At 39.6% G+C, this 17,105-nt stretch overlaps 3 protein-coding genes across 3 annotated transcripts; 1 reads left to right on the plus strand and 2 right to left on the minus strand.

The window, feature by feature from the left end:
• Positions 1-3,630: 3,630 nt before the first annotated feature.
• Positions 3,631-7,133, minus strand: LOC146472294 (uncharacterized). Its single transcript, XM_085119822.1, has 2 exons — positions 6,826-7,133; positions 3,631-5,424 (listed from the first exon to the last, which is right to left on the minus strand). Exons 1-2 carry the CDS (start codon positions 6,878-6,880, stop codon positions 5,120-5,122), a joined length of 360 nt encoding a protein of 119 aa, XP_084975948.1. The 5' UTR covers positions 6,881-7,133; the 3' UTR covers positions 3,631-5,119.
• Positions 7,134-7,991: 858 nt separating this feature from the next.
• On the minus strand, positions 7,992-11,559 carry LOC146472295 (uncharacterized). Its single transcript, XM_085119823.1, has 2 exons — positions 11,421-11,559; positions 7,992-9,969 (listed from the first exon to the last, which is right to left on the minus strand). Exons 1-2 carry the CDS (start codon positions 11,482-11,484, stop codon positions 8,582-8,584), a joined length of 1,452 nt encoding a protein of 483 aa, XP_084975949.1. The 5' UTR covers positions 11,485-11,559; the 3' UTR covers positions 7,992-8,581.
• A 634-nt stretch (positions 11,560-12,193) lies between these two features.
• Positions 12,194-16,241, plus strand: LOC146472296 (uncharacterized). Its single transcript, XM_085119824.1, has 2 exons — positions 12,194-12,346; positions 13,349-16,241. The coding sequence occupies exons 1-2, from the start codon at positions 12,289-12,291 to the stop codon at positions 15,784-15,786; spliced, it is 2,496 nt and encodes an 831-aa protein (XP_084975950.1). The 5' UTR covers positions 12,194-12,288; the 3' UTR covers positions 15,787-16,241.
• The last annotated feature ends 864 nt before the right edge of the window (positions 16,242-17,105 follow it).

Raw genomic sequence — 17,105 nt, forward strand, 5'->3', positions numbered from 1 at the left:
ATCGCTATGACGCAGGGCTAACGCCCGAAACGTCAGCTTTCGAATATATTTACGGTGGCCAAATTACCTAAACAACTCTGCTGATAAAATCAACATCCATTTCCACTCCCTCATCGAAGCAGCACCACAGTTTCCTTAGAAATTAACCCCCCCCCCCCCCCCCCCGCTTTTATCAAAAAGAAGACAGATTTCACTAAGCTCGTGATAAATCGTTTCTGACTTTTTGTGCCAAAACTACATCGACTTGTACCTTATATGACGAGTCACAGGGTTCAACAAGAGGAGCTCTGTCTGATCGTATACGAAACTTATTTCCTCGGGTGCCTAACCACAAAAATCTTTGACCGTCTGGGACGTTTTACCCTGCACGGCTATTGCGTCCGTTGTCACTGTTTGCCGAATGTATTTTCAACAATGGCGGTAGCCGTTCGAAGGATGTAGGAGCAGAAAACGGTTACCATTCTCAAGGGTCCGTTTTGAAATTTTTACTGTACAAAGCCAAAAATAATGTTTTGTACTTAACAAGTAGAGATGTTCGAAGAGAACAGTGGCTTCTATGGTAGAATAGCAAATCCTTGGACTCTGTGGGGGACTTGTCTGGGAAAGAAAACCTTCCATCAAACCAAAAAAACACAATGCACTGTACTTTCAGAGAGTACTCTTAAGCAAACTTCAGGTCACACATACATGTATGGGCAATAAAAAAGGCGTGCCCTCCAAATGGTTGTTTTGACGGGAAAAAGGCCTCAGTCGTCGAATGAGAGTTATTTCTGCAAAAAAAAACATGCAAATCGCAAATATTAAGTACGGTCACCCAGCAAGCAATTTTACCTCGCTTATTTTAATAATAATAATAATAATAATAATAATAATAATAATAATAATAATAATCAATTTATATAGCGCTTTTTATATAATATTCAAAAGCGCTTACAATATAAAAACGAAAAATTTAGTCAAAATCACCTCGCTTTTTTTTGTAAATTTGGATATTTTGCCATTGTGTAAAAAAAATTTAAGTGTGACGTAGAATTTTGTTTTCATTTTTATGCAATTGTAGCGTTTCTTTAGTGTTAGTGTTCTTTTTCATAACTTTTGAGCAACTTTCAACGGTTTTTTTCAAGATGGCGGATCTAATGAGTGCTGCCTTGCAAAACCGATGACGTAATTACTATGTCATATGACTAGGAGACGTCAAAAGAAATAGTTTTCGACTTGTTATATACCCTTGGGGATTCACTGACACAGCCTTAAAGCTCTTGAAGTAAATAAGAGTTCCCCATCCAAGCTCACTTAAATAAAAGGCTCCCGTGAGCCATCTCGTGAATGCAAAAGTGAATAGTGGTAACCATAAAGCAGTGCTCGCAGCAAACTACGCTACAAGGATTCGTGGACGCGATGCCGCATTGCGGAATGCATTATCTATAAAGTTATATGCTTTAAAGCGCAAAACAATTACACACGCACTCTGATTCCTCTCGATACAAGAAGCAACGCAATGGTAGAAGTGTACGTTCTTCAGCTGGTTTTACGTGGTTGCCAATCGACAAATCCCCCCCCTCCCCCCCCCCCCCCCCGCAGGGCAAAAAAAGCGTCCAGTTTTATTCCAAGAACATCCATATTTTGTTTTCCTCGCGTCGTGTTCTTGCCGAATGAAACTTGGTACATGTGAACTATTTTGGTTGCCTAGCGCGTGACCTAAATCTTGCCGGTGTTTTCAGCACGGTAATTCCTTTCTACGTTCAAACGACGGCTTCTGTCAGCGTTTTATAACATTGGAAGAAGTTTTCAATCTTCCTAAAGTTGCTTTTTTGGCTTTATCCAGGTGAACATAAGTTATAGAAATGCGTCAAGGGTTGCGTTACTCAGTAGACTCTCAAGCAAATTTTCAACGTTTACGTTTGTTCCAGTGAATCGATCTTATCGCTCAAACTGGACCCCAAATGAAATTTATTGCGAAGGTTTAGTTTCCTTCTTTACCCTTAGCCTTTCACCAACGGAACTGCCTTGGATCTTAAAAGTTAATTGAACGTTTACATTTTGCGGCCGGAGATAGAAATGCGTCAAGGCTGTGTTCGACTTTATGTAAATTCAGTGTTTATATCCTGATCTTATCGATTACGTTTGGCACCGAACAGAGATTTATCGCACTGTGGAATTTCCTATTCGTTCACTCACGTCTTTTTCCCGGATTTTTAAGGTAAGCTCCTGTAAAGGTTTTCATCTTTTCATTTGATGTTTGCTGAAACGAGCAATCGAAATCGCCTATCGAAGTCGATCTTTTAAAAAAATATCCGTCCTGATAAGTTGCCCCTTAGTTTCGGTAAATGGAAGGATTTAGTAGACAACACACCTAGTAGCTGTTTTCTTTTAAGAATAAGTTATTCGTTGCGTTGATTTTACGACCTTGTTCAGTTTTTGCTCCGTAAGGCGGCTGATGGTAAAGCTGTTTTATGAAAGATTGAGGGAGTGACAATTTCCCCACATTACGTTAACTCGTTCATTGCGTATGCGCACATTCACGAGTTAAAAATGCATTCGAAGTCCGCGCTTTGGTTTAATCGTTCGAGAGCTTGTGCAGTCATCATTAGCCGTATTCACATTAGAGACGTCAGACGGGTAACCCGTCTGACGAGTTTCCCGTCCTAGTGTGAATTCGCGATGAAAACGTTATCTGACTTACCGACATGAATTCACATTAGGACGAGTTTTTAGGACGGGTTAAGATGCCGAGGTACTGGTGCGAGATGTGCGTGGTTACCTAGCCAGCAGAAAACAGAACGCACCTGGCTTTTTCTAGTATTTTCAAAGTATGCAGGACTATATTTCAAACCAAAACTTGAGGGCCATTGTTTCCAGAACGAGAGCAAAAGGCTTATCTCGTCTTTCAGTTGATGACAACACAGCGGCAAAGATGTTTGTCTGTTTGTCAGTCCAGGGTTTGTTTTTCTGCGTTTTAGAATGCTTCACCTTCTTCTTCGGCGCCATTTTGTTTTCCCAAAGTGCTCTACTCTCATTCTAGTTACAGTCTAATCGGCGCATTTCCTCCTAAAACTCGACCCGGAAACCCGTCTAAGTGTGAATTCGTGATGCATTTGGACGAGTTTCTCGTCTAGTCTGGAAAATCGTCTTTAAGGACGGTGCCTAGTAATACCGAAGTATTTTTGTGCGGTGTATGACTATGCGGGAAAAGCAGATCTTAGCAAGGCCTATTGGAATCCAAAAAGAAAATTGGGGGTAACCGCGCATTTTTCAGAGATAATTAAGCAATAATATCTCTAAAAAGCGCCCAAATATAAAGCAATGTATGGGATTTTTTTCCTAAATTGAAGTTTAATTATCTCTGAAAAATGCATGGTTACCCCCAATTTTGTTTTGAGATACCAAAAGCATTTGCTAAGTTCTGCTTTCTCCGTATAGTTTTAAACCGCGCAAAAATATCCCGGTATAAGTAGGCACCACCCATAGGAAACCAGAGTATCTCGCAATGCGCAGAACGTATGCGCAGTAACAATAGTAGGCACCGTCCTTAAAAACTCGTCGACTCAGACGGATAAGTGGACGGGTAAATTTGGGCGAGTTTCTCGTCTAAAACCCGTCCCGACCCGATTTCACACTAAGATGGGAAACTCGTCTCAGACGAGTAACCCGTCCAAGACGGGTTACTCGTCTCTAGTGTGAATTCGGCCATTTTAATTTCCTCAAAATCCCTTTTTTTCCGCGGTCAAGTGATCTTTGGACTATTTTATTTAATTTCGAACTCCAAAAACGTGTATTTTAACTGAAGAAAGAGAGAGCCGTGAGAGCAATGCATATTTTCCAAACGTTTACGACACATCGAGCGAGTGATATTCCTCCAACATTACGATAACTTGTTCATTGTGCATGCGCGCATTCACGAGTTAAGAAGGCCTGGTTCAAATAGGGTTAACACACGAAACCTTGTACAGTTAGGATTAACTCCAACCCTAAGCTTAATCCAGAGATTAGGTTCGACACTAAATGGAAAGATGCGTAAAGTCAAATAGCTCTTTGTTGAGAGATAAATTTGGTAAAAACAACTGCCAGAGGACCAATATACGATTGCAAAGAAAGGATCAAAATTTGTCCCCTGTGTGTCTCCTAGCAACATACCGTATGCGCTCGGTTGCTACAATCACGAAATCATATTCCATGTTAATAACCTTGATTATTTTTTCTTCGCATATGGTCAAATTTAAAATATTAGTGATAAAGACTATAACTGTGACTGCAATTATGAGGTATATCTTTGAAGGAGTTTAAAAATATCTCTTTTAAGACCCACAACGTGAACTGAAAATGTCCTGACTACCAAACAAAAACAGCGACCATCTTGAATAGCCATCTTATATTTCCGCATTTTTTCAAAACAGAATCTCCAAAAGGACCCAAAAAGCATTTCTAGTTAATAAAGGAAGACAAAGTGATTAATGTATAAAAAGTTTGTAATTTTCCTTAGAGCCAAGGAAACTTCATTTTTTTAAACTGCAAATTTGCGGTTGTCATGGTGATATCAACTTACATTAATTTCAAGTTAAGTCGCAAAGTTTGGTGCTTCACTATTCATGTGAACACAGTATACGTAAGATCCCAATTCCCCGGTATTTAAGCAGATTTTTTCAATTCTTTTCTTTTTTCTTTCTTTCTTCCTTTTACAGTCGTTTGTTTGCATTTTTTTCTAAACGACTGAACACTAAATAAAAAAAGGCCTTAATCATAATGATTAATAAAATAGTTTATAAGTTCCTTATCGCCGCGCACTCTGTTTTTCAAAAGAAGTCAGTTTCTTATTGTTAAGCAGCGCCTGAATAGAAGTCATCCTTCCGTGTTAAAATATTCGACAGTCTTGCGCAAATAATGGAAGCAAAACTCTGTCACTAGATAACGCAAACCTTACGCTTGCTCGTTATCTTTAGTATGGACAAAATGTCTTTTCAACAAGCGTTCCTTTTGTTATTTAAATGCACCATCAATTCAAAAAACTTTGTTCCAAGAGCCAGTAGACCGTTGATAGGAACACTAACATGAGTAGGTGAGGTCAGCCAAAACACAAGCTGAAACTATCATTTATTTGTCTTCTGAAGGCCAGTTACCAGCCCTAATAATCCTCAGGCTCCTCCTCTTCTGGGGAATCTTCTTCCGCTTGGCTCGCGGGGAATGGTATCGTGTCGTCCGAGTCCACCTCATGTCCGATGTCTTCCACAACTCGACTTTGATCGTCTGTTACGTGTTGAATCTCGTCTCCTAGTGCAGAGACATCCCGACTCTGTGCGGTTATCAGAGAGCTTAAATCGTCGCCAAAAGCCTCAGTTTGATGTGATAAATAATTGACGGCTCGTCCACCAGGAAAAGCTGGGCCATAATAGGGGAAGTAAGGTCCATACGGAATTGGGCGTGCGCTTACTGCAACAAGGAAACAAGGAAAATTGTAAATACAACTCCTGGCATAATTACAGTTACATTATCGAGAATAACCTTTACAATGTTTATGGCTATCCCTTATCACGACAGCACAATCAGAAAGACGCTTACGTTATTTCTATATCCTCATACGCAGCTTGCAAAGACGTTTTATTTTCATCCATTGCGATGAATTGCTACTCCCTCAATAGGTATCCAAGCATTTTCTAAATTTTTTCTAACTTTTTTTAAATATTTGGATGGGGAGAGTAGGTGTGGAACAATAGTTTTTAATTGGTTGAGGTAACGATACGAGGGCTGCATCCGAGACTCCGACCGTAACGTTTCTTGAATAGTGTTTTACACGAACGGTATGGTGAAGGGGAGTTGGTATAGGATTGTGTCCTGGGAAGTAGTCTCTTAAACGTTAACACAAAGTTTCCCCTGTGATTGACCAGATTTTTTCTGTTTTTTTGATAGCAAGGCTTTGACCCATGAACAATTTGAGCATGGGCAAGTCTCATGTGACTCGTGAAGACAAGAAGTAGGGATCAAATTTTGGTCGCCACAATAAAATCTTTGACAAGAAACGATAGTTCACAAAAAGAGATTGTTTTTTTCCCAGAAACAAGTTCTCTTGTGTCTGCCAACTCTACAAACCACAACAGAAAATGCGCATTTAGAAAATTTGAGGTCAATTTACCGTTACACTAAAAACAAGCAAACAGTTGCACGGTCTTGCCATGAGATTAATGTTTTTGTGTTTTCATTTTTGTGTGTGTGCTTTAGCATTTCCCTGTCCGAATTACAGAAGTCGCCGTCTAGAGATGTGCTTCGTCTGGTGGAAAATAGAACACATTTCCCAATATAGGTCATTTGGAGCCTGCTCACAGGATAGAATTCTGGGAGTAGATCTATAACGAGGAATTGATCGTATGATTGGAGTGTCCGTAAGGAAACGTTTATGTTCGGTTGACACCAGCCTGCACAAAACTATAGTTCATGCCTGGTTGCACACGAGCAAGTTTTGCTTGACAAGTTTTTTGGCAAATTTGACTTGTTCATTTCAAAGGGTTGACCAACTTGATGAGAAACTGGAGGGACATATTTTGAACAAAGAGTCTCGTCGAGAAGAAATTCTGCACATTTTGTTGTACACACGAGTATATAAACCTTGTCAAATGAAGGCTTGATAAGGAAAGCAGTTTGATGATATGTACAACCAGCCAAAGTCAGGACGGTCTTGCCGTTTACCTAAAACCAGTTACGTTCCTTAACACCTCTTGAAAATCATTGCGTCAAATCGCCCTCCACTTTGCAATCATATTTAAACTATATGAACATACGTTGCTGGCAGTGGTTCTTTATATCGTGGGAAAACCAGATCAACTACTGCAGACTCACCTGTGTTAAGACTCAGACTAAACAATAACACCAGAAAAGCAGAATATAAAATCATCTTCACTCTTCATTGCTTGCTCCTCGATCATCAACATTGCCTTGGCGGCAGGTGGGATGTCGACCAGTTCCCCACCTGCTTCTCGCTCGAGTGGTTTTCCTCCGGGAATTAAATCTTTTCATCAAAAGAACGTCTTTAAGGGATTGAATTCGGAAACTTTTCCAAATCTATAACATTTAAAATCAAAGAGCACCATATGGAAGTATTGAGCAACAGGTTGTTATTGAGTGGAAACGTATCACATCTGGATCTGCCACAGGTTAAAACCGATTAGGTCAGTAATCCTATTCCAACACAGGGACAGCGTTTTTCGCACGCTTTGATTGGCTACCCAACTGCAAACACTATTTGCTATTCACTTCCCGGCAATTTCCTGACTTTTGCGTCGGCGTTTTCTCACCAATAATCACTAGTTTAAAATTGGTAAACAGGGGCTTAAAACTGATCTAAAAGACTTAAAAAGTTTCCCAAATGTTCGAACCGTATCTAAGGTTCTTCTTCGGGGGACAATGAATCTAAAATTCAAAATCAGTACTTCATATTTTGACTCCCAAGAGATCTTAACAGCGGCACATAAGATCTCTTTGGAGTCGAAATATGACGCAGTAATTTTGAATTTCAGATTCACATTTCTCGAAGAAGAACCAGAGATACGGTTCCAAAATTTGGGAAACTTTTTAAGATTTTGAGATTACTTTTAAGCCCCTTTTTACCAATTTTAATCATGAACACTGATCACCAAATCGGTAGCTTGATACATACTAATTAAAAACAGTTATGCGGATCGGGAAATGTCCACCACTATTTACCTCCACTACGATCAACACTTGTTAAACATTGTACAATTCAAATTTGAAAATGGGGTAACATGCCTGATCTGACAAAACAATGTAATATGCATTTCAAAAGACAAGGCAAAAATTTTTGTTTCGGTACACGACATTTTATCTCAAAATGCGTGGTAACCGATTATTTTCTACAAAGTGGTTGGTTGTCTTTAATTACAAAGATTGTATGGTTTTCAAGCAAAGCATAGGTTTAAAAAAGTCAAAACACGCATTGAAAACTAAATAATGCAAATTTTTGTCTTAACTATAGAATTGACACGGATCAATTTCTCATGTCTGTTTAATTATAAAATAGTGGCAGATCACAAGCAGTTACAAATGGCGGGTTCTCGTAAGGAGTGGTAAAGCAGTTGTTTCAAACTGAAATAAATTTTGTCTGCTTGGGCAGACAACCTTGAGCCTTGTGCTCTGAGCCCCTCCCTTTGATTAATCACTGTAAAAAAAATGCATCCCTTTTATGGTCAATCGCAATTGTGAATCGTGGCCTGACATTAACGTATTCCTTGGACTTGGAATCAAAAGATTCAACTTTACAATATTCATAACAAAATTACTCTATTTTTCTAATGTGAGGTCCTTACGCTGAATTAAAGCTAGAAATCAATCACGCTTCTTTGTTTCAGACAAATTACTTTAAAATTCTATCGCTGTCTGTCAGTATGTATCATTGACTCTGTTCTTCGTTTTAATGTAAACTGGTTTCAATGCTACTCGCCGCAACAATGATCATGAAAGGTTGAGCAGAAAATACAGTTAGCTGGAAATTCTATAACCTTCAGGATAAAAGTTAGCACAGCTGGAAGACTGATATGTTCAGAAAGCTATTTTTCATGTCCTCTTACCGCAAATATTTCTAGTTTTTTTGTGCGATCACCGTGACTTTCCTAAGCGACGACAGAAAAGAGCATCTTTTACAAAGTTTTTTCTTAGTTGATAAGAAGGATTTCTTGCTGGTAATTCTCTTTGACTTTAAATCTTGCTGTCTGTTAACTAATCCATCTTGAACATTCATCTTGCTTTTCTGGAGTATCTTTTGGTTTACAATGTCTTTGTGTTTTCTTTTATCAATGGCTTTTGCTGTGTGCCTATTAATCGGTGTTTTCTTTGGATTGTCCTTTACTTTGTGGCTTCTGATCAGTACAACATGACCCATATCTCTGTCATAGTCATTGACAGGGTTGTACATTAGGGCCCTCTGGCTGGCCCTTTCCTCAAACAAGGGCCTGGGAAGGAGTTGTAACTCATCAAGTCCATTTGTCCCTGATCTGCTTTGAATTATTTCAGTGGAGTCCTCCATCTTCTGAAATTTTCCTTTATTTTTCTGTAGCAGTTCTTCTGCTAGAGCTGTTCCAAGTCCATCCGAGGGTCCCAGCAGGGGAGGGCTTTCCTCATCACTCTGAGAAAGAAGCTTCCGATTTTCTCCGCCAAAGAATACCTTTTCCTCTCCTTCCTGAGGCATGACAGCGTTGTCCTTTAACGCATCCAATTTCTCCAAGAGTCTGGCCTTTTGATCTTGTAACAATCTGGGACTGTGTCGTAAATGTCCTAAACCAACGCCACCATCACCAAGAAGTTCTTGTTCTTGAGATTGCCTGTCGAAATGGCTAAGTTGTTCAGGAGGTTCCTCTTGCTTTAGTTCCGGTACAGCTAAGGATTTTCCATCAAAACTCTCGTAACCTTCTCCGGGTGGTCTTCCCTCGGATTTTGAATTCATCCAGCTTTTGTCAGTAAATGGGGGCTCTTCGTAGTCTTTTTGGCGCTGATCTGTTCCTTCGCTTGAGTCGCCGTAAGATCCGTACGAATTCCAACTATCGTAACTTGTTTGACGGTGTTTTGGCAAAGGTGGATTCTCCGAACCTTCGAGTCCTCCTCCAATGTACCCTTGAGCTTCACTGTCGCTACCCTTGATTGACTTCATGCCGGGGAAAAGCACTGGGTCATCTGGAAATATATTGGACGGAACACGGGACGGAGACGATGGCTTGAAGTACTTGTGCCATTGAGTGCTGCTTTGGATGAATGACACCTGGGCTGGAGACAAGGTGTCTACTCGAAAATCACCTATTTCTTTGGATGGAGGCCTGTTAAAGAATCTGTTGGCGTCATGTGTCTCTGGGCTTATCATACTCTGCAGCTTGTACTCCGCTTGGTCGATCCTGTTGGTGTCCTCACCGAGCAGTTCTTCCTTCTTGGCCACTTGAACCCTTTTTGGAACTTTGTGCCTTGTGTTTTGATTGCTTCCTAAGATAAATAAAGGAAATACTTGAACACTAGACAAGGTAAAATCTTTTTATATGCCTCACACACCGCCTGTAGCCACACGATTTTGAGGAAAGAAGCGAATTTCGACACTCCTGCTGCATAGACTAGATGCTAGCCCATCACCAATATATACTACGGCGTTTTTTTCCGGTATCATTTTTGTACAATTGGGTTAGAACAGAGAATGCAAAGAAAAGTGAAAGTGAAAGAAATGGTGAGAATATAAGAAAAATTGGAGGTGCTAACCGTTGGAAGTTATTTTCAAGATGAGAAGAGTCTGGACATTTTCTGTTCTTAAATGAATAAAATCAAGCATATAGGTGAAAAGACAAATTATGTAGGTCAAACTAAAATCAAACGATTATATTTGTAAAACAAGCTTCTGAATCAGACACACGTAAACTCATCAACAACTTGTTATATTACAAAAAACTACCATGACACATTGCAGGCATGTTTTATAGAGGAAACAGGGAATTTTGTATATTTTTCTTGTTTGTTTGTTGTTCTATGATTATTGACAGGCTCGTTAATGAGATAAATCGATACTTTTCTGAAAAAAAATTCGCCCATCTTGCCTACGTTTTTTCTGATCGCATCATGTCTTCCTATAATGAAAGAAACTCTGACACTGCTATCGCTACGAAAGAATGACATCCATGCGCTCCAATAAAATGAAAGAATGATTGAATATGATACTCGGAGTCGTGCCGGGTGCACCTGGAGTAGTTGCAACTAAATTGTGATCCTTATCAATAGCTGTAGAGCTAACAAAATGTCTTGTCTAGAGTTTTTATGTTGTCCCAAGGCTAGTTGCATTGTGCTAACTTCCTAACTTCCAAGAGTTTACTTGACTAACTCAGTGGAACAAAAAAAGTCGCAAATTGGTTCAAATTCTACATTTTCAACTGTCGATCAGTGCATCATGCCTTGAAAATCACATGTGTACACTCATGTAAATGAATATATCGCTATGTTTGTTACAGTATGGTATTCCAACATCACCATTATATCAGTGTGCACGCTCTGGTCGTTTTGATATACTAAAAGAACATTGCTTTCCTTGTTTTGATGCCTTTGTCTTCAGCGATTACTTTTCCCGAAAGTGCTTGTCACCTTTTAACCTATTTTGAAACGTTTTTCTCAATAATCACATGCGTGTAACCATGATCCCTTTATTAGATTTACCCGCCTATCTGTAATTGAGAAGACCTAACCATATTCATAGGAATGACAGAATTCTGATGTCTCTAATTGGAAACTAAAGAATTAGAGTACAACGAAACTTTATTGCTTTCGGTAATTTGCATTGATGTCCAACATATCATTAAGACTATTTTGATTATTTAATAAAACAACAACGAAAAAAACGGAGAAAGGTTAGGATTTTTACAGCATCGGATATAAATACTACAATAAATGGGACTTACCATGTTTATGGGAATCGATCTGAGAAGCTAAACTTTGCAGCAATAAAAATAGTAACAGGTACATTTCACAAGGAAAATAACTTCAAGAAAACGATGCATTTAAAACTTAGGCAAAACCGGTGTTTTTAACGACCATCGATCATTGATACCACAACCGATTAATATTTCACACTTTATGACGTCAGAGCATCTTGTCTATTTTGTCTAGGCGAATTTGTTCAACTTGTGGAACGATGATTCGACTAAAATCTCACCGGTATGGTATTTTCTGATTGTGTCTTAGGCGATGCGGTAGACAAGTTGGTTATAAAACCCCAGAGGGTAACCAAATATTGCTATCTTTAACATCTAAGAGTTGTCAGGGTTAGCACGGTCCAGTGATTGGAACAGGTGACTTTCCTTCGCTTGCTTATCTCCCGGAAAAAATCCTTATTTGTCCTAAACTGTTGACCATCCCAACCATGACATATTTACCGCTAAGATTTGCCGAACTTTACCACTGTCAAAGGGAAGTTAAACTAAAGCGAGCCTTTAATAAAACCAACTTGAATGGATTATACTTCTCCTAATGGAGAAAACTCGATTTATCTTCCAGATTCCATCCAAAAACTATAATAGTAGTCAATTTTGTAAAGCTTTCTAAACTAAATCGTCTCGTCCCTTCTTTTGAGTGTGCGTAGACCAACCAACTCGTTTAATCGCTGTCTACCCGACGTTCATTTCCCATTTAACTTAGTCACGTGATCCTTTTGTTATTACATCATTCAATTTATTGTTCGTCTCTCTTCCCACTAAACATGGATGCTTTCATTGAAAAAACCTAATACTCGACATGCGGGAAATAAATCCTCGTATTTAGAGAGATGTTATGGCGTCGACAACCACATGGACTTGGATACTGTTTGTTCTATTTACGGCTTTGACAGGTTTGTGTTGTGAATCTTACATGCGATCGTACCGGCAGGTTATATTAAGTTTTGCCCGTGGTCGCTCACAAAGTAATGCTAGAGAAAAACTATAGATAAACGTGGTTTAAAGAGAAGAATGCTTTGAAAATCAGAAAACCCACTGTCCAAGCAAAACATCTATAACTATTTCATCAGCTGTCTGCGTCACACATGCATCGCTACTTCTGTGCAACACGACAGGCACTCAACTGTAGTTTGTTGACTAACGTACGATGGTACTCCATTTTCAACACTGATTAAGTCGCGCAAACATTTTGTGTGTGTATTTTTCTGTTAGGGTAAGCTAAATTGAATTGCAATTGTTTCAATAAGACCATCTATTCTGTTTAAACACTTATCTTAAATTGGCGGAACAATTACGAATTGGCACATTTACTAACTTTTCAAAACTGGCCGTCCACCCAATCCCTTAAATGAGGCGTAGTAAGCGATAGTAAATTAGTACGAGTGTTATTAGTATAGGTTATTTAAACTGGTTCTAAATTATAAGAGTTGAGTTGTGATAAATGTATGTCTTTAGGAGATTACTCTATGACATCCATAAATATGAGCTGAGAAGCAAAATGTACAAAAGTTGATGTTCGCCCATTTACCTTAATTTTAAAGCCCCAATTACTCCAGACACAGAAGATAAAAGAGTTGTTGTATCACTTTTATTTTTCGTTTCTTCTTTGGTCATCACTTACACAACCACTGAGACCTTTACTTATGTCATGGAGTTCTTTGCTGTGGTCTTTGGATGAAATCCTTAAGTGTGACCGGTCAGATGGAAGCCCTTCAGAAGCACGTATCTATGGTGCTGTTTATTTTTGTGTGAATTCGTAATCATGGGATTTTTCTTCTCCCTTCTATTTCGTGTACTCCTTGGAGTCCCAAGTTTAAAGTACAATTTTTTACTTTTTTGTAGATTTCTTAGCAGTCGACTTAAGTTTAATTTGCTCTTTCCTTTGAACGTTTTAGCCACCACACTAGCAAAAGCTGCCATCGGTCAAGTTGGACCATCTCATGGCTCTAAGAATGCGACCACTAAGTCCCGCAAAAGGCAGGAAATAATATTCCTCAGGGATGACTCATCACACAAACGAAACAGAGAAGGAGAGACAATGGCAAATATAGAAAAGCACGGGAAAAGTTTGTCTGCTGAAGGAAACATTTTTAAAGGAGCACCCAAGGTTAATAATTACGATAACTCGTCAGACTATCAAGGACCTGCACTTAAGGAACAATCAGCCAGTAAAGACAAAGGACCACCTGAAATACAAGAAAATGAGAAAAAGAGCGATGCATATGAGGTAGTCTCTGATAACGATCACAATAATTATGCTGCTTCGCCAGCTGAAGACGAAACGCCTAAGATAATAAAAATCAGTCGCCATAAAGGTGATCATGTAAACAGAATATATGCAAGTGATCAAGATTCAGGTAGTTTTACAGGGCATCATAGGTCTGGACTCCATATTGTCTCAGAAGATGGTGATAATGATGATGATGGTGATGATGATGATGAAAATGTATTGGGTGACAAAGACGCGAGACTCTATGGCTCTATTGGATCACCTGTTCAAATGCCTATTAGGCGGCATAAATCACACTTCCGAGCTCGACAACGCCAGTTATATAATCCAAACGACTACATTCCACCAAACGTTGTATCGGTGTCTCAAGATGCCTTATCTGGTCTCCAGGATGAAGGTCAATCCAGAGACGAAATCTTCCCTATTTTCAGAAGACGTGATCCCCTCTCGTTTTCCCAGTTATCACAATTAACGCAACCACAAGAGTTGATGCAACCTTTTCAACCACTCAGTCCAAAATCTCTCTCTGTAGGCGAACGGCCTAATATGTTTTTACTTCCACTATATAATGGTCGCGTGGGTTCAGATACCGCTGTTGTTCCCATTACAGCTCAGAACGCTTTTCCTGCGGCTCAAACTCAACTGGGAGCAACTCCAATGCAATATTCTTCCTCTCCAACGCCAGCAACCTTTAACAATGGGTTATTAATGCAATCAGCACTGCAAGTTCCTCTATTGCAGTCACAATCTGTGAATCCCACTTTCGATTTGCCACCACAATCGGCCGGACAGTTTCTGTTTAATAACCAACAACCTGATGTGCGGTCTTTGTACCAGCTTCAGCCACAACCTCAGGTGCAAATCCCTCAAGATACCATGTCACAGATTGCACAGCCGCAACAGTTTATATTTCCAGCCCAAATGCAGATGACGTCAGATGTGCTCGGCTCAGCAAGGCAACAGGTTACGAGATTACCTAGTCGGTGGGTAGATGAAGATGGGCGTGAACGTAGTGAAGTATTGGATCGTCAAAGAGACAGATCAGATGATGACGGTTCTCAAGATGACAGAAGTGAGGACAATGATGAATACGATGAAGAAGCAACGCATGAAAGCAGCAGATACTATGACAAAGAAGACGATTCTCGGAGAGAAGACGAAGACGCTGATGAGTTAGATCAGACGCAAGACTATGCGCCTGAGCGATCATATTCTCGAGACGATGGTAGGTCTTCGGAGGAGGAAGGGGAGGACACAGAGGAGCCTGAAGGGGAACCTGCAGAGGATGCTACTGGTCGGTACGGATCCTTTGGGAGAAATGATGCAGCCACGGACAATGAGGAAGGTCCAGATACTCTTTCCCCAGAAGAAGATGATGACGATGATCAAGACATTCCACCACAGGAAAATGCCTTTGCCAGACAAGGTAATACACAGCAGTTTGATCGTCACACAATGCAACGTTTCCTGGGAACGAACCGGGGCTTTAACTTCCACAAATTAGAACCGCCCTCAACCCAAATGGACGCCCAAACGTTTTCAAGGTATCAACTGACTTCTCCTTCCTCAGCCCTTAAAGAACATATTTTACCTACAAGCCAAGAACCTAGACCCACTATAGATACACCCGAAGATACACACCTTAAAGTCTCCCAGATGAGCCAGGCGGAAGCCCAGTTTTTGGAAAATAAGGCAACCATGCAACCAATGTTTGCACCTCGTATTGCATCTAAAGACAAAATTCCTGGGAAAACTAAAAGACTTCGGTTTGGTCTGGGAAACGTGCTAATTCGTTTGAACGGAAGACCGTTGGAAGATTCCTCTCAACTGCGAAGTAAGATCATCAATGGTCAGATTATACAAGGAAAAGGAAAACTGGTCAAATCGAAAGGTCCAGTACGAGTGAAACTGTCACATACTAAGGACGCAAGGCATCTAAAGATAATTGACATAATAGCGCCAAAACAGTCTCATGTATACGATACTAAAAGTAAGATCAGAAAGCCTACAAACGTTTCGAATGAAAGTAATAAAACAGATACAAAAATGGATTCATCGCCTGCCAGTAAAAGACTGCAAAAGGCACTTGATACTATCACATAAATACTGAGAGGGATACAACGGCAGTTTGAAAACTAAACCAGAATGAGTCAGCGCAGGGAGTTACGCAAATGTTCCATCGATATAGCGTCCGTATTCAGTGGCGACTAATTATTGGCTCGAAAGTAAACGCAACTGTTAGCGTAATGTAATGTAAATACCGTTTTCTTCTAGGTGTACCAAAGCTTTGTGTCAAAAATGAAGATCACTCCTAACGTACAGAAAAGAACTAACATCTTGAAAGCGATCCAAAAAAGATTAAGTCGAGAACTCTACAGTTTATGTACCATTTGTAAACATTACAGAACAAGGGTTCAAATTTAAATTAGAAAGAAATGGAAAATAGGAACTTGAAACATATGCAGTACTCGTGGTGTCACTTGCTGACTAGCTACCAAACCTTCCATTGAAATAGTCTCGTACATCCCAATTATCATTAATTAAAAATTGTCCACGCTAAGTGCTCTTACGTTTTTATGACCCTTTCTCTCCCAGCGCAATTTCGGATGCCAAGTAATTTCAGTTAAAGGTTAGTTTACTCGTGCCATGTTATCGGCTCGATTAGTAGGTTCAATCGTATGGGCCAATTTTCACGTTACATTGTGTCGGCCGATTTCTTTTTCAGTTGGTAGGGCGCAGGGTGGAAATCGGCCACATTAAAAAGATCTATAACACTCCCACAGATTTTTATAAATATGGCCGATTGCGGTCCCCTCGCTCCTTTTCTTTGTCAAGTCGGTACGTGTAAATTAACCTTTAAAAATATGCAAGATAGTGACAGCATGCATCCTTCAATGTTCTTGAGGATATCATTTACCGTAATGTAGCCGTAAGGATTTTTCCATGCTTGCCAGGTATCGAAAAAGCGATAATGCTACTGATTTGATGGGACAGGCATGTCATCACTTTGAAAATCCAAATAGCATATTTACGTCAGGATGTATTTTGCTGCAAAACTGAAATTAAAGAGAATGTGCAGTAACGGATGGGTGGGATGGAAATCGGTTGCAACACGTAAAAGTGCGGAGGAATTTTTAAGCACTTGCCTTTTTTCTAATAGTAAAACTTAATACAAGCAAGATAATGAGAGATATATACGTTTAATAAAAAAAGTGACCAAAGCGTACAGGAAAATCCCCGTGACACAGCTTTCTTTATATTTGCACAAGCTACAAAAGTGCCTTAGATTTATATGTCTCTAACGCGCACACTTAATAGCAGCATGAAACAAACACAACCAAATTAAACAAATGCAAATTGTACTAAAACAAAATCACAGTTTGTTTTAAATTAGGCCATTTAATTAAATGACGCTTTCCTAA

This window comes from Pavona decussata, unplaced genomic scaffold (assembly GCF_977016875.1).
Source record: "Pavona decussata unplaced genomic scaffold, jaPavDecu1.1 SCAFFOLD_100, whole genome shotgun sequence".
Lineage (NCBI taxonomy): Eukaryota > Metazoa > Cnidaria > Anthozoa > Scleractinia > Agariciidae > Pavona > Pavona decussata.